Below are 23,968 nucleotides of genomic sequence, written 5' to 3'. Positions count from 1 at the left end.
GTTGATTTAGGTGATTTTTTTTTTTTTTTTAGTAATAGAATTAGAATTTACATTTCTTAAAATATAGAAATATTTTGGTTAGAATGGTAACCTGAAAGGTTGTAGAAAAGCTCAGTTCTCTCATAGAAGCCCCATCAAATATATGAAAAGAGCCCTAGAAAAGCCAACGATAACACTTGCTTTTTTGCACAAGGCCATTGTGGGTATTTGTTTTGCTTGACTATATTTGTTACAAAAGTTTTGATATTAATTTTTATTGGGGAGGGAACTGGGAGGTTGAGGGATAGGTTTTTGTTATTGGAAAACAATAAAAGTTAATTTTTAAAACTTACCATAGACAAATCTTGAAAAAGAAACAGAAATAAGCTTTACCATCATCTACAATTGTACACTGATAGTAGAAGCTGGTAGAAGAGTTAAATCAGAAAAGTCAGTGCTAGCTCAGATAAATGTAGAAATAACATTGCCTGGGGGAGGGATCAATCCAGAGAAACCAGCTTAAATTTTGGTAATTGGCCCAAAAACTAACAGAATTGGGGAGAGAAGGTAAGTTAGGGTAATCTCCCACAATTCTGAAAGCTACACTGTGCTTTGGACAAGGAATATCCTAAATCATTGTAACTAATCTTGGCACTTCACAACAGGACAAACTTAGTCCTAGTAGGTCATTGTGCAGGCAGACAGGGCCTAGAAATAGTAGGAGGCAAGACTAACTTCGGTCCTGCACATCAACTCCCGGAAGACTGGAAATAGAAAAAGCCCATTGTGATTTCCAACATTACACTGGTGGTGACTATTAGGGCCACAGCCAAGATGGAACCAGTTTGTCATTAAGAAGTCAGGAGAGGAAAGAGGCCAATTGAAATCAATCCTCATAGGTCTGTCCACAAAGAGATTGAGACACGATTTAGAAATTAAGGCAGAAGATGAGGGCTAATCAAGTTAACTTGTACTTTAGGAAGATCCTAGGTGGGAAAGGATTTGAGTAGGTGACCATCCAGAAGACTATTTCAATAGTCCCTGTAATATGACAAGAATTTAGAAGAGATGTTACAAAGTAAATTGGCAACTGATTGGGCCTGCAAGAAAATGAAGAGTTGAGTATGATGCCTATGGGGCTATAATTCTGGTTTGGTTGTCTAGATGGTGGAGGTACTCTTTATAGTAAAATGAAAGGTAGGAAAAGAGGAGCATTGTGAAGAGGAGTTGTTTGGGTCATGTTTAGTTTAAGATGTCTCAAGGACATCCAATTTGAAATGTCCAATAGTTGGTGACAGAAGGGAAAATTTTGTTAGAATGACACAGGATAAAATAAGATTAAGGATGCATAAACCACCCCTTCCAGGCCAGCAACAGCAATGTCATGTAGATAGAACTAATAAGCATGACCTATCTTAGAGTGCCAGAGGGTGAACCTGAATGCAAAATCCCAATTTAAGAACTGAGGCAAAAAAAAAAAAAAAAAAGAATAAACAAGATTACAAACACAATGAAGAAATACTGTGGGGTTGGAAAAATGTAAGATAGAAACCAGGAAAAGAAAGTAATTGCACAACTGTAAGCTAAATCTCATAGAAAAAACCTTGGCCACAAAAACTGCAAAAGGCTGAAAGAATTGGAGCAAGGGGTAAAACCTGACATTAGGAATAAAGTGACAGCTTTAAATTACTAATAAGAAAAATTAAAATGACAAGAATTGCCAGATTTGCAAAAATGTTAAAAGACCACGTTAATAGCGTTGTTAAAAATAGCTTTGTGTGAATTGGTACTACTATTACTGGAAAGCAGTTTGGAATTATGCAAATAAGGTAAGTAAATTTCCATACTCTCTAACTGTTAGGCACAGATTCCAGGGAAGTTGTTGATAAAAAAAGAAAAGCCCCATATTCACCAGAATATTTATTGCAACATGTTTCATAGTCTCAAAGAATTGGAAACAAAATACAAGTACATGATATTGGGGGGAAAGGGAGGTGACTAAGTAAATGATATGTAAACATGTATTACTATGTTGCAAGAAGGGTCAAATATGTTGAATTCAGAGATGCATGAAAAGATTTACATGAACTAAAACAATGAAGTAAGCAAACCCACCTTCCTCCACCCCATATACAATATAATTGGAAAGAACAATAATCATAAACAATTTGAATGTTGCAGAATTACAGAAAACAAGCATGATTCCAAAGAAGTGGCATGAGTAGATATTTCTTCTCTTTCAGGGAAGGCAGGGAGATGATGAAATATGTGAATGGAGAAAATTGCAATTAATTGTCAGATTTTTTTTCAATGTTTTTAGTTTTGCTGATTTTTCTTCTCCTTTTTTCATTTAAAAAAATTCTCTTATAAAAATATTTCTGTGGGAGTGAGAAAAGGGATGGACTTGGGGAAATGTAAACAAAAGTTATCAAATCTTTTTGTAATGAATTCAAGAAGAAAAATCAAGAGTTCAGAACAGAAGGTGGAAAACTTTGTCAAATAATGGACTCCCTGAAAAAGATAATGGAATAAAGAAAATTTAGATTCCGTAAGACAAGAAATAATTAAACAAAGTCAAAGGAGTAGAAGGGAAAAAAAGAAAATATCATATATTTATTGATACCCAACTGTAATGTCTGGGCTAGCTTACTGGAGGGCTTTGGGACCAGCAACAGAAACAAGTGACCTGGAAAATAGGCTAAGGAGACGGAATTTGAAAATCATTTGATTCCCTAAAAGTCATGACTAAACAAAAAACCTGAACACTATTTTAGCTAATTATAAAACTGCCCTGTGTGTTAGAACCAGAGGGCAAAGTGAAAATAGAACCTGCTTGTCACCCTCTTGAAAGAAACTCCAGACTGTAAATATTCAGAAATGTTATAGCCAAAATCTAGAGCTTCTAACTTACAACAAAAAAACCAAAACCAAAACCAGTGCTCTGAGCAGTCAGAAAGAAATAGTGCAAGTACCCTATCTGTCAGGATCACACAAGATTTTGCAGCAACTATAATAAAGAAATTTTGTAAGATGGCATATGATAAAGAATGATATCTAAGAATAATGTAAAATTTGAGTATAATCCTATGGAGAAAAGATTTCTAATAAAGCATTTTAAAGCACTCCTAATAGTGATATGCAAGGTATTTGAAAGAAAAATCTTCCCCCCCCCCCAAAAAAAAATACATTTGAATAATTGGGAGGAGCTATACAATGTTGAAGTACTTAATTTGGGGGGGAGGGGCTAAGGCAAATCGGAGTTAAGTAACTTGCCCAGGGTCACATAGCTAGGAAGTGTTAAGTGTCTGAGGCTAGATTTGAACTCTCTGTCCTCCTGACTTCAGGGCTGGTGCTCTATTCACTGCACCAACTAGCTGCCCTCTAAGTACTTAGAGTAATAGGGGAAGAAGGGACAAATGATCAGAGTACAGATTTTTTTTTTTCCTAAGATTCACAAACATAGGGCCTGGGTATTGTTTTTTTTTGTTGGTTTAAAGTAAAGAGAGAAAAGGGAGAGATAAAGGAATGTACTATGGAAGAAATGAGTGAAGGGAAGGAATTTATTTCTCATAAAGTAGAGGCAAATATATATAAGCATGGAGAGAGGATGAGGTGAAATAGGACTATCTGGATTAAATTTGGATAAAGGAAAATTGAATGAATATACATAGGAAATTAATCCTTTCTGCTCCCTCCTCTTTATTTGATAGAGACAGTGATGAATCCTTCCCATGCTTTTTCTGCCTCCTTACTGGTGGGTGGTTTAGGGTGTGCTCTTGTCTCTTGGTAAAGTCTTTTTTTTTTCAGCCCCTTTATGGAGATTTAATCAGGCACACCTTTTTGCTGCAATTAACTGAATTGGATTTGTTTTTTAAGCTTAGGTTAGTGTAATATCAAAGACATAAAGGTCCTTGTTCTCTTTCTCTGTGGATTTTATCAGATGAAAAAGTATTAATATTGCCACAATAACTTGGAGCTCTCACTTAAGAAAATTCCTATCAAGACAGGGGGTTGGTTCTATCCTACTGTTTTTTTATCTCTAGTCCAAGCATCAGCTTCTTTGTTTGAAACAAATGGTGATGCAGGAAATATTTAGGTAAAAAAAAAAAAGCATGCAGCACATATTACAATATTGGATAATTACAGGATTGGGAAGTTGAGGAAAGAATAGACTTTGCCGGCAAGTTCAGGTCCTAAAAAGATTGCTTTCAAAATTAGCTTAAATCCAAAGCCTCTGTTCTAAGATGTATGCAGATGGCCCAACTTGATTTCTGTTTCTTCCTTTTTTCCTGGTTTCTCTTATCTCTTCTTCCTCCATATGTCTTTGATTGTTTTTGTGTCAGCTCATTAAGTCCAGAGTGGATTTTAGGAGTCCTTCCACAACTACTGCTACTGCTCAGCTCTTGTCTCTTTCTTTCTCTGCTTTCTTGTGAAGGCTACAGCTGGGGAAGCGATTAGCATAGTAGTTCTTTGCAAGCTCACACCCAATTTTAGTCTTATTCCTGTCTGTTAAAATCATATAGTACTTCTTAGAAAAGTTAGGCAACCACTTAAAATGTAAAAATTAGTGTAAAAATAAAATTTTGGATTATGTACGTCCTATAGTATAAATATTAAGGGAAGAGTCTTGTTATATATTTCAGAGTAATAGTAATATGGAATTTTGCATAGTAAAAGCCTTTTTGACTTTGTAAAGAGCAGCTGGGAGAGAGGGAAAAGGCATAGAAGGACATGAGGGAAGGAAATGGACTATGAACCTAATAATACCCTTATACTTAAAGGCAGCATAAATAATGAAGTAATATTAGAACTAGATATGATAGCTCTAGTTAGTATCAGAAAAGCTAAGACATTTCATAAAACTATTAAAATCTTTTAATGTCATACTTTTATCTTTGCTATATATGTTTGTCTAAAAGAGGCTTATTGAGACAGCCAAGTATTAGTGTTATTTCTCCCTGTAATTTGATTAATTTTCCCTTCTAGTCTTTAGATACCATGTCATTCAGTGCATATATATGAAATGTATACACAAAGTATTGATTCATTATGTTGTCTTTAAGCAAAATGTAGTTTTCTTGTCTTTTTAATCATACCTGTTTTGTTAATGCCTTGTCTGAGATTATGATTACTTCTACTACTTCAAAATAATTTTCATGAAGGATAATAAATTCTGCCCATACTCTCACTTGAACTGTGTGAGAATCTTTATGTTACTAATTTATTTTTAATATATATTATTGGGTAATGCATTCAAATTCGTTGTTATTTTCTTCCCTTTTATGGATGAATTCATTCCAGTCAAATTGACCAATAGGATCTTTGTGTATCCTTCTACCTTATCCTTTCCTTTTTAGCCAATGTTTTTGCACAGAATTCAGTATTTTTACTACAGAATATATAAAATATGAGGAAATCTACTTACCAAGAGACACAGGAATTGTATGACTAACACTACAAAACCCTATTTATAGAGATAATTAGAAAATAATTGCTTATAATTTGGTCATGATAATGTAATAAAAACAATATATTGAGTTAATTTACTGATTCAGTGCCATACCAATCAAACTACCAAAGGATTACATCATAGAATCAGATAGATTAACAATTCTTCTGAAGAAATAAAAGATCAAGAATTTTAGGGGATATAATGAAAAAGATGAGAAGAAAGGAAATCTTGGAGTAACTACTACAAAACAATTATTTAAACAATTTACTGCTGTTACAAAATAATGGTAGTAGTTATGAGAAAATTGATTAGCAAAACTGATTAAGAACATAAGATCTAGATGCAAACAAACAGCAGTGTAGTATTTTCTATAAATTCAAGTACATATACTCATAAAAATCAAAAAACTGTCAAGAAAACAGTCTGGAAAAAATTAGGATCATTATCTCACTGATTTAGATATAAAATGTTATATAAAATAAATTAGAGAAGACTGGAAGAAGGTATCATTTACAGCTGTAGATAGGCTAAATGTTCTTGGCCAAATAAGCTAGATAAGCATAAGAGACAAAATGTATAGTTTTGGCTACTTAAAATTAAAAAAGTTTGCATTACCAAAAACTGTGATTAGAATTGGAAGTGAAATGGTTAATGGGATGTGGGGAGGAACTTTCAAATTTATTTATCAAAGAGCTGGTTTCTAGGATAGATGTGGTAGATATGTGTGGGGGGGTGGGGGGGGAAAGAGCCATTCCCTAGTGGTTAAAAATGGTCAATGGATACAAATAGAAAGTACTCAAGGAAAGAATTTCAAACCTTCAACAATATAAAAAAAAAAAAAAAAAGCTCCAAATCATAAAAGAATTTCAAATTAAAAGTTTTACTTCATGACCATCAAATTGATAAAAATCACCAAAAATGAAAAGTAATTATTGGAGGAGCTGTAAGAAAACAGACAACTATTAAATACATTTTTTGAAACTGTGAACTGATCCAGTCTCTTAAAATTATATGCAAGAAGTTACTAACTTAACATATCCTTTCACTCAGTGGTACCACTACTAGTCATATTTCTAAGAGATCAAGATAGAAAAATGATCCATATAATATAAAAATATGTGTACCAATGCCTTTTGTTGTAGCAGAGATTTGGAAACAAAGTGGGTGTTCATCATTTGGCATGGCTGAAGAAATTATAACTGGATGTGAAATTATTTTTCTATAAGATATGACAAGACAGATTCAGAGAATCCTAGGAAAATGAAGTGAGCAGAACTAGGGGAATTATTGGTACATTGTTATAGCATTTGTAAAGGAAAGCTGCTTTGAAAATTTTCAGAATTCTGCTTAATCCACTGGCTAATAACAGCTCCAGAAAACTGATGATAAATATTCCTCTTGCTAGTGAAGTGATGAGCTACATAGGTGTACTACAAGATATATATTCCAGATATGAGCAATACAACACATCGTTTACTTGATTATACTTACATCAAAGAAGGGCTTTTTTTGGAGTAGAAGACAGTTGGGAAGTATGCTGTAGTGATGCAAAAAAACAAAGATGATCAGATGTTTTTAAAATATTCAGAAGAGCAAAAGGAAGTTTAGAAGGGAACCCAGACAAAAAGAACATTTTGATGCTAGCACATTAAAGTTTTTATATAATAAAAGGTATAATAGATTTACAATTTCATAGGTAGTCATTTTCTGGTCTATGTATGTGGAAATATTCATGATTGTTGACTTTTTTAGGTTTTTTTAAGTTTTTTTTTTTTTAAACATAGGAATAATAGGTTTTGGCTTGCACTGGCATACTACCAAACGGGCAAGGTAAGAATGTGTTTGTCTAAAGTCCTGCAGATCTAATCAAAAGAACTTTAAGCTGAAAAGGGGAGAGGAAAAAAAAACTTCAGTCTGACCACCAACCTGAGTAATTTGAGTAAATCTGATATAGAAAGAATAGCAGTAGAGATGTCTAGAAATTCATGGACAAAATCTAAGAAACAAGAAATATAAGCTCAGACAGATCAGGACAGAGGGATGATAACAGTGGCAAGAACACTAGATTCTAGGTTATAGCATCTGGGTTTGAACCTCTCTTGATCCATAAAGTTAAAGGATCAAATTAGATCCCTTTTTTTTAGAGATGAGTGCTCAAAATTATCTCAATCCATGCTTCCATATCTTTATATTATTGCAGAAAATATGGGTGACAAGCAGAATGAAATACAAAACTAACTACAGAGAGGCAAATTTGACGTAATTATCACTGGAGGTTTTTCACCAACCATGGATAAAATATGACATTGGAAAAATATAATTTATTATGTGGAGTGGGATAGGTCTAAAAAAGATGAGGTGGGGTAGGGAGAGATGTGATAACACAATCCTGTCATCCCTGCTAATTGGGGAGGCTGAGGCTGATGAACCACTTGAGTTCTGAGTTGTAGTAGGACTAAAGTCAGACCTTTATAATCCCTGTTAAGTCCTGGACCAATATGAGCCTGGAGAGGCAGGGAAGATAACAGGCTGTGTAAATTGAGGTAAACCATTCTTCGTTGGAGACAATCAAAACTTGGGATTAGACTCCTGAGTAGGAACTGAATATCCAGCTAGGTTGAGAGAGGGAAACCCAACTTTAAATAGGTCTTAAGTAGTAGTATGTGGGGAAGCATGATGAGCTTTTGAGTAAAAATAGTAGAAGCTGAAGCAATATTGGTTGCAAACAACCAGAATAAGAAAATGAAAAGTGGGGGACTAAAGGAACTGGGTCACAAGCCTCATACAGATGTATGATAATAATGATCATTAATGGACTTAAATATTCTAGAGAACTGTAGGACCTTCCTGACTTTGTCTAGAAGTAGAAGAGCCTATGAGAGAAATTTCTGTTCTGGAATTGATTGTAAGCAAAGAGGAGGACCTACCAGGGTAAATAAATGAATTTACTCCTAAAGATAAAAAAGGAAAGGAACACTAAGCATTTAGTTTGACATCTCCATTTGATAGTACCCAGCAAATAGTAAGTAGGAACTTTGCTTATTGAATGAAAAAATTAATACATCCTAGATTTCAAAAAAGTTGAGGAAAAAGTTGTGAGAATTAAAGTTCTGTAAGGAAGGTCAGGAAAAATAAAAAGCTCTCGAGAATGAAATTCTGAAGACAAAAAATTATTCCACTGAGGAAAAAGAATAAATGAAAACTCTGCATATCAACTTATATTTTCGATATAGGAAAAAAAGGGGGGCAAATAAAAGGTAAATATGAAAGTGTAGCATAGTCATCTTAGTATCAACAGCACTGATGCTCAGAATGTTGAAACTAATAAGGAAAAAAACAGGACATCAAAAAGCTCTTTTAGTTATATTGTAGGAATTAGTTTTAGTATGTAAAGAATAGCTAACAGCACCTATTACATAGCAATGTTAGCCACTGTGCTAAATGCTTTATAATTATTCAATTCTCGCAGTCACCCTAGAAGATAGGTGGTGCTGTCCCTATTTTTGAAGCCAACAGGATTTACCAGGATCACACAGCTAGTAAGTATCTACGGCTGACTTTGAACTCTTCCTAACTCAGGGCTCTATTCACTAGGCCACTTAGAGACTGATTCTGAGAGATCTGAATTAGAATGTATAGCTCTTGTTTTGATCATGGTGTTCATAAAGTCTTGTACTTCCTAAATTTCTTCCCTCTGTTTATTAGGTTAGTTGTCTTTCTTAATGTCAGTTAACCAACTAATACACATTATTGTGCTAAGTGATAAATAAAGTCTCTGTTCTCAAGGAGTTTATAACCTAATTGGGGAAGATAAAACATAAAACGAAGGAGAAAGGGGGAGGAGAGAAGAAGAAAAGGTACCTGGCTTGGAAAAGTCCAGAGAAGGGTGTCAGGGTGAGACATGAACTCTGAGTTGCCTTCTTACGTGGAGATTCTGAAAGATGCACTTTACTCAGGGGAGTAGAGGACTGATAAGGTGTGAGTAACTAGACTGATATGATCTTTCAGGATGAAGTTTCTGGGTGGGCATGACCAAAGTCTAATGGAATACAGTTGGGTGGGAAATTTATTATTTTTAGGCAGTTTACTTTGATTTGATATTTCCTTTTCAGTAAAATCATTGATTTGTTTGGTTTTTCAGGGAATTTGGTGTTTGGGTTAGGCTTTATACCTTTTGAGCCAAGTTATTCTGTTCTTTCATAGCTCTATTTCTTTGCCAATTTTTCCTTCAGACTGTCCTTTCACTGACAAACTTTAAAAATTCATCTTTTCCAAGAATTCTAGTTAAATTTTGGTAGCCACACTGTTTTTCTCTGAGACTTTGCTTATAAAGTTTTATTGTCATTCTCTTCTGGGTTTGTGTTTGGAATATCCCTGCTGCCTAGCTCTTTATGGTAGAATTCTTTTTTATTTTGTTCATAAGTCTAGCCTACTTTCTGTCTTTGCACTTGATATTAGGAGTGGAATCTGTACTTCTGGAGGGAAAGTCTAGGCTGATCCTGTTGCTGCTTTCTGAGAATATTAAGTGTTGTGGTATTTATGGATCTCAGGGAGAGGCTGTGACTTCACCAACTTTCAGTGCTCCCAAAGAGGTATGATCCACAGTAAAATCTTACTGTTCTCCCCCTGGTCTGGCTTTGCAAGTTTCTGACTTGAGTCTGGGTCCAAGCAACAGTAGACTGTTGCTAGACTCAACCACAGTAAGCCAGTGGGGAAGCTCTGCTAGTCTATAGTGATAGAATTACAGTGTTCCTTTTTTAGCCTGGGGTTCTTGGTCCTAATTATTTCTGTGCAGGCTTCAGATTGGAGTAGAACCTAGAACTGTGACTCTTGCTCTTCTCTTGGGAATCAAATTATACGAATTCTGCTTGTTTCTGAAACTGCTCTTGGTGCACAACCAAGAGCTGTACTAGGGTGGAGGGATATGGGGGGGTAGGCACAGATGCTCTTCTTACTCTGTCCTGGATTTGTGACTGGAATTGGATACTGAGTGACAAAGTTTCCAGTTGGTACTTGTCCTCTACAAGGTTCCCTCATAAGGGGCCTCTGTTTGATCCAGTATACAGTTTGTTCCTGACCCTTTACAAACCTCTCTGTCTCCTTATGTCATAGTTGGCTAGAAAAATCACTCTTGGTGATTTTTTTCCCTTGGATTTCCCTGAGAAATTTTGTTTTCTAAATCAGTTTTATTGGAGTTTTGGGGAGGAACTTTGTATTGCTTCCCTGCTATTCCTGTATTGGACTCGCCTGCAAAAAGCATTTTGAATACTAAGTTTTGTTTTTATATATCATCACTTTTACTTAGTGTGTCATCCATGTGACAAAGCAAAAGTAACACCAAGCAAGTCTGAAAGGACATGGCAATTATTTTAAGAAATTTGAATAGAATTTTTATTCTATTTTTGAATTTTTTCTGTATCACCACGAATGGATTGTATGACTATCTGAAGTCATGTTCCTTTTTCATTTAAGTTCAAAAGTTCAAAAATTTAGCTTTCCCACAATGATCAGTTTTTCTGAGTTAAGTTTTAAAATTTAACTGTCCTGTAAATCACTTTTGATTAAAGTTATTTCTTTGTCACCTGCTTTCCTAGACCAATCTGTTCTCTTTTGACCATAAGATCTTCTGGCATAATTAAAGGAAAATGTTATATATCATTAGTTGTTTTTATAAGGATCTAGGTGAGCTCAAGTTAATCTGTAATTTCCCAGCAACAAGATGGGAGAGGTTGTTGTTAGCCTTACATTATTGATATCTATCCATTCATATTGGTTCTCACACCTGAGGTGTCTGACTTTGTAACCAATCATTTTGTTTTCCATATCTATGATGCTACCTGCTAGTTTTTGGATGTTCCTCCTCTTGTCTATAAAATTGGTTTATTAGCCCTCATTTGAAGTCTTTTGATTTGTTGAGATCATCTCTTTTATTGATAATCACTAACCTTACCAATATCTTGATTGTGCTTAGAATTTTGTACTTCAGTCTATCTTATTTTTAGTTAGGAGAGTTTTATTTCCTTAATTCTCCACCTTTGCTCCAAAAAAAGCTACATTTTCCAAAATTTAGACTTTTGAAGAAAGAATTCTCATTTAGGAGATTCTGAGATTCTATGATTGTCTTTCTAATATGGATTTGGGATTTTGTGGTTGTTCTTTTTTCATGTCTTTCTCTAAATTTTCCAAAATTTTCCTTAGAAGATATATACAGTGGAAATTTTCTGATTCTCTTAATATTTTGGGCATTCTAGTTGGAAGGAGGGCTTCCCCCTGCTATCTTTTTACTGTATAATCAGCCTAGATCCTTTTACAGTCATATGTATCTTATATGTTACTTTTTGTACAAGAAGTCAAACTTTTTTCCTTACAGTATAGCATCATTATAAGAATTTGCAGCCAAATAAGTCTTAGAATCATTACAAGTATTTAATTTCTAAAATCTGACCCAGTCCAATCTCTTCTCTTTTAAATCTGGACCTAGCTCGATGAGTTTGTCTTCTTATTTGTTTGTGCGCCTGCCTGCCTAGCTTGCCTGCCTGCCTGCCTATTTCACTAATTGTGATAGATTAATTCATTTGCTTGGTGAAAGCTAGAAAATATGCATTCATCATCTTTGTTTTTCTAATATGAATGATCTCTTTTAAATAAATGTATATTTAACTAGGGATGTTTTGGATTGTGTTACTGAGTTTGAGGCAGTTTAAAAAGAAACTTAGTGTGGTCTAAAGAGTATTGAATTTAGATTCATAAGATCTGGATTCAAGTTCTGGCTCTACCACTTATTAGCCATATGACTTTGGACAAGCTGTTTTACTTCTGAGCCAGTCTCCTCATCTGTAAAATAATAATAATTTTTAAATCATATAAATATTTCTTGTGAATTTCTTACATTTCATATTGACAGAATGTTTTCAGTCTTCTGTGGTTAGGATCAGAGTTTTCCTTTATGAAAGAATAATACAGTTGTGAAATTGTAAGATGGGTTTGAATGAGGTTGTTTCTAGAAATGGAGGGAAAATATTTGAAATTAGAGAGTTGGTGGTGATGTACATTTATATCCACATAAGAAAATAGGCCCTGAATTTTATTTTGCACTACTTTTTTCTTCAGTATTTATATTTTTTTATTTTTTCCTGAGTTTAGGTACAGAATGAGTACATGTCGCTGGTGTACACCAGGTGGTGAATCCACTGTTGACTTCTTAAAGAGCTACGCTTTGGGAACACTTCCCTGTGAAATTTTCACAGCTAATGAGGATCTCTGTTACTGCTTGGAGTGTGTGGCTGAATACCACAAAGCAAGAGATAAACTACCTTCTTTGCATGAGGTAATCAGAATAAGCCTAGAATATTAACTAAATAAGAAAAAAAGTATATTATTTAGAGATTGATCATAGGGAAGAGATTGAGTTTGAATTTTATTCACAATTTCCAAACAATTACTAATGCATAATAATTTAGAATCTTAAGAACTGGAAAGTCTCAATTTGAGGATTTCTCTGCAGCCTACAGGAAAATAAATTAAAACCTTGGAGAGTTTCTTTATGTCTCATTAGTTTAGGATGTTGGAATAAAATCAGTTTGTTAAATAAGAACATTTTCTTTTTTTCTACATTAAGTGGATATGAGTGCTAAGTTGTATTTAAGAGACATAATTATTCTCTTCATAAACAGTTCTTTTTGAAAAATTTTGGAAAATCAGTTAAACTTCCTAAGATAACAGCATTTTCTCATCAAAGGAAGCTAGTGTATATAATGTAATTTTCAATCCCTAACCTTAAAGTTTTAGATTTGCAGCCAAATGTGCTTGGTAAGAAATGGGAAACTGGCCTGTAAAACATTCAGGGGAGGACAGCAGTGGTAAGACTTAGAATACTTGTTCTTTATTTATGAAGGGTCCCAGGTTTGGAGCTAACCAACATTTTCAGCGTTAAGAATAATAGCTGACCCTTCTCTGGTGTTCTCCTTTCCCTACAACATGGTGAGTTAGTTAATGAGGATTATTTTCTTGTTTTCAAATAAAGTGAGTTCAGAGAGCTGAAGTGCTTTTAAAGCTCAATGATGATACAATAATGTGTGTAAAATTACACACTGGGTTACCCATAAGAATTGAATAAATTCGAGCCAAAGATAGAGAATGATTTCTATCAAACTGCAAAAGGGAATTCTGAGAAAAAGGAAAAAAGTATTAATTTTAATTTCTTTTAGCCTTTTCCCAAGTTGACTCTTCTCTGTATAATTTATACTTTGAAACAAAACATCGTTGTCTTCTGACCCAGAGATTTTTTAAAATAGTACTGGCAGTAGTCTATTACATAGTTTTTTTTAATCTTCTAAATTTCTAGTTTTTGAAAAGTTCACCATATACAGGAGTTTTAAGAATTAATATCTCTACCTTTTATTTTTTTTGGATAGATCTTATGGGAGTTTGAAACCACCCGTCTCATAAATCATTTTGAAAAATCCATGAAAGGCGAAATTGAAGAAGACGATGAACTATTTATAGTGGATGACAATGGCGAAACACAACTATTTGGTTTTACTGGCCAGGACTTTGAAAACAAGCTTCGAGTTCCTCTTCTTGAAATATTGAAATATCCTTATCTGCTCTTACATGAGCATGTCAGTGAGTATCTTAGCATCATAGAACCATAACCAGTGAGGGCCAAGAAATTTATTTTCAGCTCAGGAGTTCACTTTTCTTTCCTTTCCTCATTCATCCCCCTCTGGTGAAAATAAAATAATTATCCAAGCTAACTCTTTAGGATGAGCTACCATGGGAAGGTTCTTTATTGAGAAGCTTTATGGTATTGCATCACCCAGTGGCTTGCAAACAATTTTCTTCTGTGAATTCCAGTGATTCAGAGCCAGAGGCTGCATAAATAAAGACTCTTTTACTTGTTTGTATTTTTTTATTCCTTATTTCATCCGTTTTAGCCCTACCCCTCTTGAACTCTGTCCCATTTTGATCTTTTCACCATGCCCTCTAGGATCTCAATTTTATTTATTAAAAACTATTTCTCAAATTTAAATTTTCTCTTCTCATATTCCTTTCTAAACTAAAACAATTCATATTTTTTAAATTCAATTCTCTTTATTCCCTGTTTCTTTTGTCAGTATCACCATATTTCAACTTTATAATCATTATTATCCTTGACTTTGTTTTTTCCTTCAACCATTTTTCCTCTATTTCCATCTCTACTCCCCTCCTTATCTTACCAGTTTCCAATGTCAATTCTACTTTTCACAGCATTTCTCATATCCATCTGCTTGTCTCTCCTCACAGAGCCACCACTTTAGTTAAGCCAGTCTTTTGCCTGGACTATTGCAACAGTCTCTTAATTTTGATCAGATGCTACCTCTGATACTTTCTGCATGACCTAAGACTATAGGCAAGTCACTTAACTTTCTTGGGCCTCATTTTTAAAATGAGAGCATTGAAATGGACTTTTCTTCAAGTTTTGTATTTATGACCCTTTCACTTCTATTTTCTCTCCCTTCATTCTTTTTTTCTTCAATCCATTCTCCACTTTCAAAATGATATTTCTAAAGTATAAGTGTAACAGTGTCACTCCCCTGTCCAAGAAATTGTAGTGGCTTCCTGTATCCTCTATGATCAACTATAAATACCTCATTTTGGCATTTATAATTGCATAAACCTGAATCCAACCTTTCTAGACTTATTATATTATTTCCCTTCATATATACTATATATGCTGTATATATCAGCCAAATTGGCTTCTTATTGCTCATACCTAAAACTCATCTTTTATCTAGCTCTTACTGCCCTCAGATTACTTGTATTTATTTTGTGTGTGTGTGTGTGTGTGTGTGTGTGTGTGTGTATATATATATATATTTTTTTTTTTTTTATGTAGACAAAAAAGTGTGGCAAAATAGAGAGCTAATCTTGAAGTTGGGAAGACTTGGATTCGAGGCCTGCATATAACACTTGGCTTATTACTCTGAGCAAGTTATTTAGTCTCTTGGTCCTCTAGACCATCTCTAAATAGTTAGGGATTGCTTCATTTTTGTCTTTGTATCTTCTACCTCCATACAGTTAGTAGACTTTTACCTGTTTAATTGTAGTTCTTTGTATTCATGGAAATGTGGCTCTTCTTTAACAACTTCATCAATAGTACATGTATCTCCTCTCTTGCCCTTCTTATTGGATCAGGATAAGAAATAAGTATGCCTTTTCCTTTCTACTTTTGCAATCAGGCCTTCCATCTGCTAACCATCATTCAGCAATAAAGAATGAAGAATTCTTTCATTGCTATGTACCTCAGAGCTCTTCAGATGTCAGGCCCTAGTGTCTCTTCCTTTGTTTCAGTTTCTTAAAGGTGGTTTTTTTTTTGTTTTTGTCTTTGCCAAAGATAATTCTTTTACTTACATATTTGATCTCATTTCTTCTTGTCTCTTCTGAGAGCTTACTCCTTTGACTTTCCCCCTCCCCTCCTTAATCTTCATTCTCTTATTGTCATCATCCTCAAACATCTGATTTGTTCCACATCCTTAACCTTTACTTTGCCTGCTATCCCCTCTAAGTGTCATTTTGTATCTTGCCTTCTCACAGACAAACTCCTGGAAAGATGCAATGTAGTTATTGTCTTTACTTCTCATTTCCTATTCACTTTTCAGACTTTTATAATCTAGCTTTCAAACCTGTCACTTAACTGTTTTTTCTAGTGTTTCTAATAATCTTCTGCTAAATTCAGTGACCCTTTTTCAGTTTTTGTCTTTTATCCCTCTTTACAATGTTTGGTCTGTCACTTCTTATATTCTCTTCTCTCTGGATTTTCATGATTCTTTCCTGATTTTCCTCTTACTTGATTATTACTTTTCAGTCTTCTTTGCTGGATTATTATATATGACCTATCTCCTATGTTATTGTTTTACCATAAAAGTTGTTTGTAAAATTGTAAAAGTTACAATGCTAAGATAAGAAAGGATCTTTGACATCATCTGGTTCAGCCTTTTTTTTTTTTTTTTTTTTTACCAATGAAGAAAAATAGACACAGAATATTTAGATGATTTATCAGAGATCATGCACTTGAATTTACATCAGGTTAGCCTATTTTTGTATTATATCATAATGCTTTGGGTTGGATTTTTCTATTAAAGTGAAAATTATTCATTTGAAGACTTATTCCCTGAAGTTTTCATGGTAATGTAATGATTTCTTTAAGTTACTTTTTATTTACCCTTAAAACTATTGAAGTAGACAGAATAGGCTTATTAATATTTAGCTTATTTTTCTTATATTTATTGTGTTTTTCTTTATATTTAGATGAATTATGCGTTGAAGCACTTTGTAGGATGGAGCAAGCTAACTGCTCCTTTCAGGTATTTGACAAACATCCAGGGATCTATTTATTCTTGGTACATCCCAATGAAATGGTGAGTAATAAACGGTATGAATATACAATAACATTTTTTGCATATTTAGGCTCTTAAACTACATTATTTTTGTCATTGCTAAAGCCTTCCATTAATACCCTATAATATTTAACAAATTGATATTTTTGGGATGTGATATATTGTTGTGTAAAGAAATTGAGTCACAATTTGCAGCTTACTCTGTGAGAACTGTTTCATTTTAAAAATATATTTAACAATTTAAAATATTTTTTAAGATTCCTTAAATTTTAGACTGAGTTTGCAAGTTTTTGTGCAAAGGTATAAAATAGAAACCTAGAACCACAGAAAGCATTCGTTATTATTACATTTCCCACTTTAAAATAAAATTCATAATAAGCTTTTCTCTGATCTTATTATTTTAGCCAGAGACACTTTAATTTAGAATTAAACTTTGATTTATTTAAATATATCGACTCATTTATAATGCTTGATCTTTTTAATAAATTCTTTTTCTTTGTTTCATATAGGTTCGACGATGGGCTATTCTGACAGCCAGAAATTTGGGAAAGGTAGACAGAGATGATTATTATGATTTACAGGAAGTATTGACTTGCTTGTTTAGAGTTATTGAATTGGGGCTTTTAGAAAATCCAGATATTTACACTTCTTCAGAATTCGAGAAGGGTAAACTTGTCCTTTTGCCATCTCATATGTATGACACAAACAACTACAAAAACTACTGGTTAGGTAAGTTTTATTCTTACTATATTGTACAATACAGGTGTCCTGCCTGGGAATTCTTCTCCATTTGTCATATGATTACAAGATTATTATCTAATATCTTCCAGGTGCTACATACTTACTATTCTGCCACCAAAATAACGTTGGAAAGTCCTAAATTTTCAACAGTGGTTAAAAGAAGACATGTGAACTCTTAAAAGTTATTTCTAAAGTTCAAACCATACCATTACTAAAAGCTCAATTTTTGTAACTAAAATATTGTCAAACTCTTAACCAATAGATCTCTTATTTAAAGCAATATTTGATGTAACAAAATTCTCTTGTCATAGAAGACTTTGAAAAACATTGGATCTTTAATTTCTTTTTTCTTTTATGAATTTTCTTGGGGAAAGCAAAGGAAAAATAATTTTTTTGATGTACATCTGATATCTCAGATTCATTTTGTATGTGATACTTATCATAATCATTTGAAACATGATGATTTATTTTAACAGTAGTTTCCCTCTTTTATCATTGGATCATAGCCCTAAATTTTCAAGTGCCTTTGGAATATTTGAGAAGAATCATGTGGAAATGCCTTTATTTTAGATTTCCAAAAATACTTTTTTGATTGAATATTGTCTAAAGAACTCACAGCTACCATGTATTCATTATTCTTTTAGTCCCTGCTGAATCATTCATTTGGCCAGCTGTAATGTTGTTAATCTTAATGATTTAGAGAAACATTAAATTACATTTCAGGAATCTATGTTGTTTATCATTTTTGAAGAGCTAATTATTTCAGGGAAATATGAAATTGTCTTTCAGGGATCTGTATGTTGCTAACTATTCTTGAGGAGCAAGCCATGGATTCTTTGTTACTGGGCTCAGACAAGCAAAATGACTTTATGCAGTCAATACTTCACACCATGGAAAAACAATCAGATGGTAACAAACTAGAACAAATAATGGGATATGGAAACTCTTAAATTGTTACTATTACTGCTAGGATTTTCTTAACTGTGAACAAGCCAAAGATTTGGTTATAGTGATCTTGGATAACTGTTGAAAAGATGTTATAGCAATGCCTAATTGATGTGGGAACAGTGTGAGGAGGATGGGGAAAGAAATACTTTTATCTTCACTTTTTGTTATCCTATACTTGACAAATATTCTTTATACAAAAATAAAACAAGGCCAGGTTGCACATAAATGACACAGTGTCTTGCTCGACTGTCTTTTTCTGAACCTCCTGTTCTTTTCAGTGCATCTTTACAATACTAAAATGGTCCTCTTTTTTTCTTTTTCTTTCTTTTTTGGCATTTGTATAACTAGTATTAAAATAAAAAGACAAAATCAGTTTACTTTGTAACAATTAAACATAGTCAAGTAAAACATATCTATACTGAGTTATGTCTACAAATGTATGTCTTTCTCTTGAATCTTCCAAAAGAGAAACACTTATAAAAACCTTATTTGTATGCCCATTTATAGGGACTTTAACAGACCTTCCTTGATTATAAAAACATGGCCTCTGTTTTTTTAAAAGTGGCTGGTATGTTTTGTTTTAAACTTGTTGTTGAACTTTTAATTCTGTATACATTTAATAATGACATATGGGATAAAAAATGTACCATTATCAGTAGCAATTTTTCTCTAATCCTTTTCTCATTGATCTATTATTAATTTATATTTCAGAGGATAGTGTGGATCCTTTTTGGCCAGCGTTACATTGCTTCATGGTAATTCTGGATCGCCTTGGCTCAAAAGTCTGGGGTCAAAATATTGATCCCATTGAAGCGTTCCAGACCATTATTAACAGTGTGAGCTACAACAAAGAAATTCAAAATATACGCAATAGTTCCACAAGGTTAGTAGCATTAACTTCTGTCCAATGTGTAACATATAGGAGGTGTTTAATAAATGCTTGTTGACTGATTTAAAAATCTTTTTGTGCTTAGTTTTTTGTGAGTACATAATTTCTTTACTCTTGGAGTATGTTTTTCTATTCAAAGTACTTTTATTTATTTCTTTATGTTTTAAGGACAAAGCTAGAACCTGAGTCAGATTTGGAGGAAATGGTGACTTGCAGCCAGATTGTGTACAATTTTAATCCTGAAAAGACCAAAAAGGTATTAAAAAACTTAATATTTGTTTTGAAAAAGACTAAAGAAATTGTACGGTCTTTTTATGCTAAAGAAGTTAGGATTAGAGTTGAATTATGTTTTGCATAATAATTTGGTTTACTGGTTTTCTGACTTTACTAACATGCATGTGTGACTTAAAAAATTTTTTTTCAATGAACAAAATCTATTTTCTCTCCCATCTCCCTCCTTTCCCATTGAAAAAAAAAAAAAAAAAAAGAAAAACAAAACCCTCATAACAAATATGCATAGTCAAGGAAAACAAATCCCACACTGGCCATGTTCAAAAAAACCTATGTCTCATTCTGTACTCTGAGTCCATCTCCTCCATTAGAAGGTGGGTAGCATGCTTCATATGGAATTTTAGTTGGTTATTGTGTTAATCAGATTTAAGTCTTTCAGAATTGTTTGTTTTTGTAATGTTACAAATGTTTAAATTTTCCTAGTTCTCCTTATTTCATTTCTATACAAGTCTTTCCAGTTTTCTTTGAAAACTTCCCTTACCCATTTCTTAATTGCACAGTAATATTCAATTATACAGCATAATTTCCATTTTTTTTCCACTACAAAAAGGTATTATGAATATTTTCATACATGTGTGATTCTTTTCCTTCTCTTTTTAATTTCTTTGGCATATTGATTTAATAATGGTGTCTCTGGGTCAAAGAATATGCACAATTTTATTGAGTTTTTGTACATAATTCCAAATTATTTCTCAAAATGTCTGGACCAGTTTACAGGTCCACTAACAGTGCATTCATCTGCCTATTTTGTCAGCTTTTGCTGATATGTGTGAGATTGAACTTTAAATTTGCTTTAATATCGTATTTCTCTATTAGTTATTTGGAGCATTTTTTTCATATGGTTATTAATAGCTTGGATTTCTGCCTTTTGAAAGTGCCTATTTAGATCATTGAGGAGTGGCTCTTATTCTTAGAAATTTAATTTTTTGTGTATCTTTATCAAAAGAAACTTGCTGCACTTCCCCCAAGATATCTGCTTCCCTTCTAATTTTAACCATTTGGGACTTTTAAATTTTAGGTAATTAAAGATGTACATTTTGTATTGGAAAATCTTCTTAATTCTGTGTTTGGTAATGAACTGTTTCCCTGTCCATAAATCTGAAAGTTAATTTCTTTCTTTGCTTCCTTGTTTGTGATTTAACTCTGATGTCTAAATCATTTCTTCAAAGATACAATCCATATTGGTCTAAATCTAGTTTCTAACAAACTTTCCAGTTTTCCTAAGAGTTTTTGGTCATCAAATGAATTTTTGCCCTAGATTTCTTTGTGTTGTATTAGTTTGTTTCTGAATGTCATGAACACTGAGGTCAAGTGAGTGACCTTTCTTAAATGGTACCAGATGATTTTTAAAATTATTGTTATATAGTTTGAAATATGCTGCTTTTAGGCCCCCTCTTTCACATTTTAAAAATTATTTCATTATTTTATATGAGATTCTTGACCTTTTATTCCTCAGATAAATTTAATAACTTTTTGTAACTGCAAAATAATCATTTGGTAGTTAGATATGGCACAGAATGAATACTCTAATTTAGGTAGTACTGCTGTTTTTATTATATTCGGTCATCCTGCTTATTAACAATTAATATTTCTTCAGTTGTATAGATCTGTTTTGATTTGTGTAATGAATGTTTTACAGTTTAATTATGTAGTTCCTAGATGTGTTTTGACGGGTCAAGTTTCAAGTGATTTCTATTTTCAGGAATTCTTTAAATGAAATTTCCTACCTATCTCTTTCTGCTGGATTTCTTTTTTTTTTTTTCCTCTTTCTCTTTTTCTTTTTTTTACTAATATAGAGAAATACTGATTTTTGTGGGGTTTTATTAATATTCTACAAATTTATTGTACTTACTGTTTTAATTTTTAGTTACTTTCTATTTTTTTAAGTAAAGCATCATATTGTCCATAAAAAGTAATTTTTCTTCCTTTTTGTCTCTTATTCCTTCAGCTTCTTTTTCTTGTCTTACTTCTATAGCTAACATTTCTAGTACTATATCAAGTAATAATGGTGATTATTGGCATCCTCACTTTAACCCTGATCTATTTTATAATATATATTATAATGAAGCTATAATTTATCCTCTTACATAATATTCATTCTCTTGGTTTTAGATAAATACTGTTTATATTAAGAAAACGTTCATTTATTCCTTTCTTTTCTAGTGGTTTAGAAAGAAATGAATGTGTCAGGAACTTTTTACATATTGGTTGCTATATTATTAATGTGGTCTATTGATATTTTTCTAATTCTCTACTTGTGACAAATTCAACCTCTTGGTAATGTAAAATCTTTTAAATGTTGCTATAGTTGAGTTCTTAATCTTCTTTATTTCTTAAACTACTTTGGCAGTCTCGTGAAGTTAATGTGCTCATTTTCTCAGAATAATGTTTTTAAATGCTCAAAGTAAGATATATAGGCTTATAAAGGGAACCAAATACATTGAAATTCTATTCATAGACTCTAGTTTAAAAACCTTTGCCATGGAATCTTTGTTAATATTATATTTAATTTTTTTTGTTTCAGGATTCATTGGGGGGAATTGAGATATCATTTTCTTTCTCTGTTTTGATTCTCTTTGATTTAGATAGCAAGACAGTATTTATATCATACAAGAATTGAGTTCTTCCAGATAGATTATGTAGTATTGTGATTAGTTGTTCTTAGAATATCTGATGATATTTCTGAGGTTTCCTCCTTTAGAAGCCTATTTTATAACTAGTTTAGTATTTTTCCCTCCCAAAATTGTTTTCTTAATTCTTTGTTTCCTAGTATATTCATCTGGTCACTTTGTGTTTTTGTATGTATTTATTTCATTTAAGTTCATTTTATTGAAATGGAAATGGGCTGAATTGTTTCTAATAATTTTCTTCATTTCCTTTTTAATTTTAGTTACTGGTAATTTGCTTTTCCTCTTTTTAAAAAATCAAATTAGCTAATGGTGTATTTTCTTTATTTTTTTTCCCTTTACAAAGTCGATTTTTAATTTGTTAAATTCAGTGGGTTTTTTGTTTTTGCTCTGAATTTTATTATTCTCTTTAGAGTTTAAAATTTCTATTTAAGTTTTTAATTGTGGTTTTAAAATTTTATTAGTTTTCTAATTTTTTATTTGCATGTCCAACTCATTGATTTGTTTGTTCTATTTTTTATTTATGAGGTTTTATGCCTTAATATATAATTGAACTTTGTAAAGGTTCTGTGGATAGCTGACAAACATGTACACTGCTTTTTTGTTTCCATTCAGTAATCACCAGATTATCAAATCTAACTTTTCTAAAATTCTCTTCAGGTCCTTAACTTTATTCTTATTTATTTTTTGGTTTAATTTTTTCATAGGTATGAAGTAGATAAATTTAGGTCTCCAATTATCATAATTTTCCTGATTGTTTCTTTGTCACTTAGTATTTCCTTTTCCTTATTTCCTTATATGCTAAGCCATTTGGTACCTGTAATAATAAAGTATTGATACTAACTTTTTTTTGCTACTTTTCAATTTAAAACTTTCCCCATTTTTCTCTTTTAATTAAATCATTTTGCTGTTATCTTGATTGAGATTATGATTGCTATCTCTTGTTTTTGAGTTCAGCTAAATAAATAATAGGTTTTGCTCCATCCTTTTATTTTAACTCTAAATTTTTGTTTGTTTTTTTCCTCAATAATATTTTATTTTTCCAAATACATATAAAGATAGTTTTCAGCATTCAATTTTTGTAAGATTTTTGCGTTCGAAATTTTTTCTTCTTCCTTCCCTTTCCTTCCCCTTCCTCAATCCTATGAGCAATTTGATATAGGTTATACATGTACAATACTTTAAAACATATTTTCATATTTGTCATGTTGTGCAAGAAAAATCAGTCCAAAGTGGGGGAAAAATAACACAAGAAAGAAAAAGCCAACCAATAAAAAAAAAAGGTAAAAATAGTATACTTTGATTTACATTAAGTCTCCTTGATATTTCAGGATGCAAATGGCATTTTCTATCCCAAGTCTATTGGAATTGTCTTGTATAATCACATGAGTAGAGCTAAGTCAGTCATAGGTAATCATCACATAATCTTGCTGTTACTGTGTATAGTATTCTCCTAGTTCTGCTCATTTCACTCAGCATCAGTTCATGTAAATCTTTCCAGGCCTCTTTGAAATCATCCTGCTGATCGTTTCTTACATGTTCAAATAGAACAATAATATTCTTTTACCTTTATAGATCATAAGCTTACTTTAGTTATTCCCAATTTATGGGCATACACTCAGTTTCCAGTTACTTCCCACCATAAAAAGAGCCACTACAAACA

The 23,968-nt window shown here is 32.5% G+C and overlaps 1 protein-coding gene across 3 annotated transcripts in view; it reads left to right on the top strand.

Annotated features, from left to right (window-relative positions):
- Window positions 1–23,968, top strand: part of SETX (senataxin) — an 80,729-nt gene that overhangs the window by 17,330 nt on the left and 39,431 nt on the right. For all 3 annotated transcript variants that reach the window (XM_012553963.3, XM_031954880.1, XM_012553964.3), the window contains exons 2-8: window positions 12,575–12,758; window positions 13,846–14,056; window positions 16,721–16,830; window positions 17,319–17,538; window positions 18,340–18,459; window positions 19,210–19,381; window positions 19,556–19,643. In XM_012553963.3, coding sequence (XP_012409417.1) covers window positions 12,582–12,758; window positions 13,846–14,056; window positions 16,721–16,830; window positions 17,319–17,538; window positions 18,340–18,459; window positions 19,210–19,381; window positions 19,556–19,643 — 1,098 coding nt within the window. In that variant the 5' untranslated portion in view covers window positions 12,575–12,581. The remainder of the gene's footprint in view (window positions 1–12,574; window positions 12,759–13,845; window positions 14,057–16,720; window positions 16,831–17,318; window positions 17,539–18,339; window positions 18,460–19,209; window positions 19,382–19,555; window positions 19,644–23,968) is intronic.

The sequence above is a fragment of the Sarcophilus harrisii genome, chromosome 2 (genome assembly GCF_902635505.1).
Source record: "Sarcophilus harrisii chromosome 2, mSarHar1.11, whole genome shotgun sequence".
Taxonomy (NCBI): Eukaryota; Metazoa; Chordata; class Mammalia; order Dasyuromorphia; family Dasyuridae; genus Sarcophilus; species Sarcophilus harrisii.
Note: the sequence above shows the minus strand (reverse complement) of the source record. Positions and strands in the feature narration are given on the sequence as shown.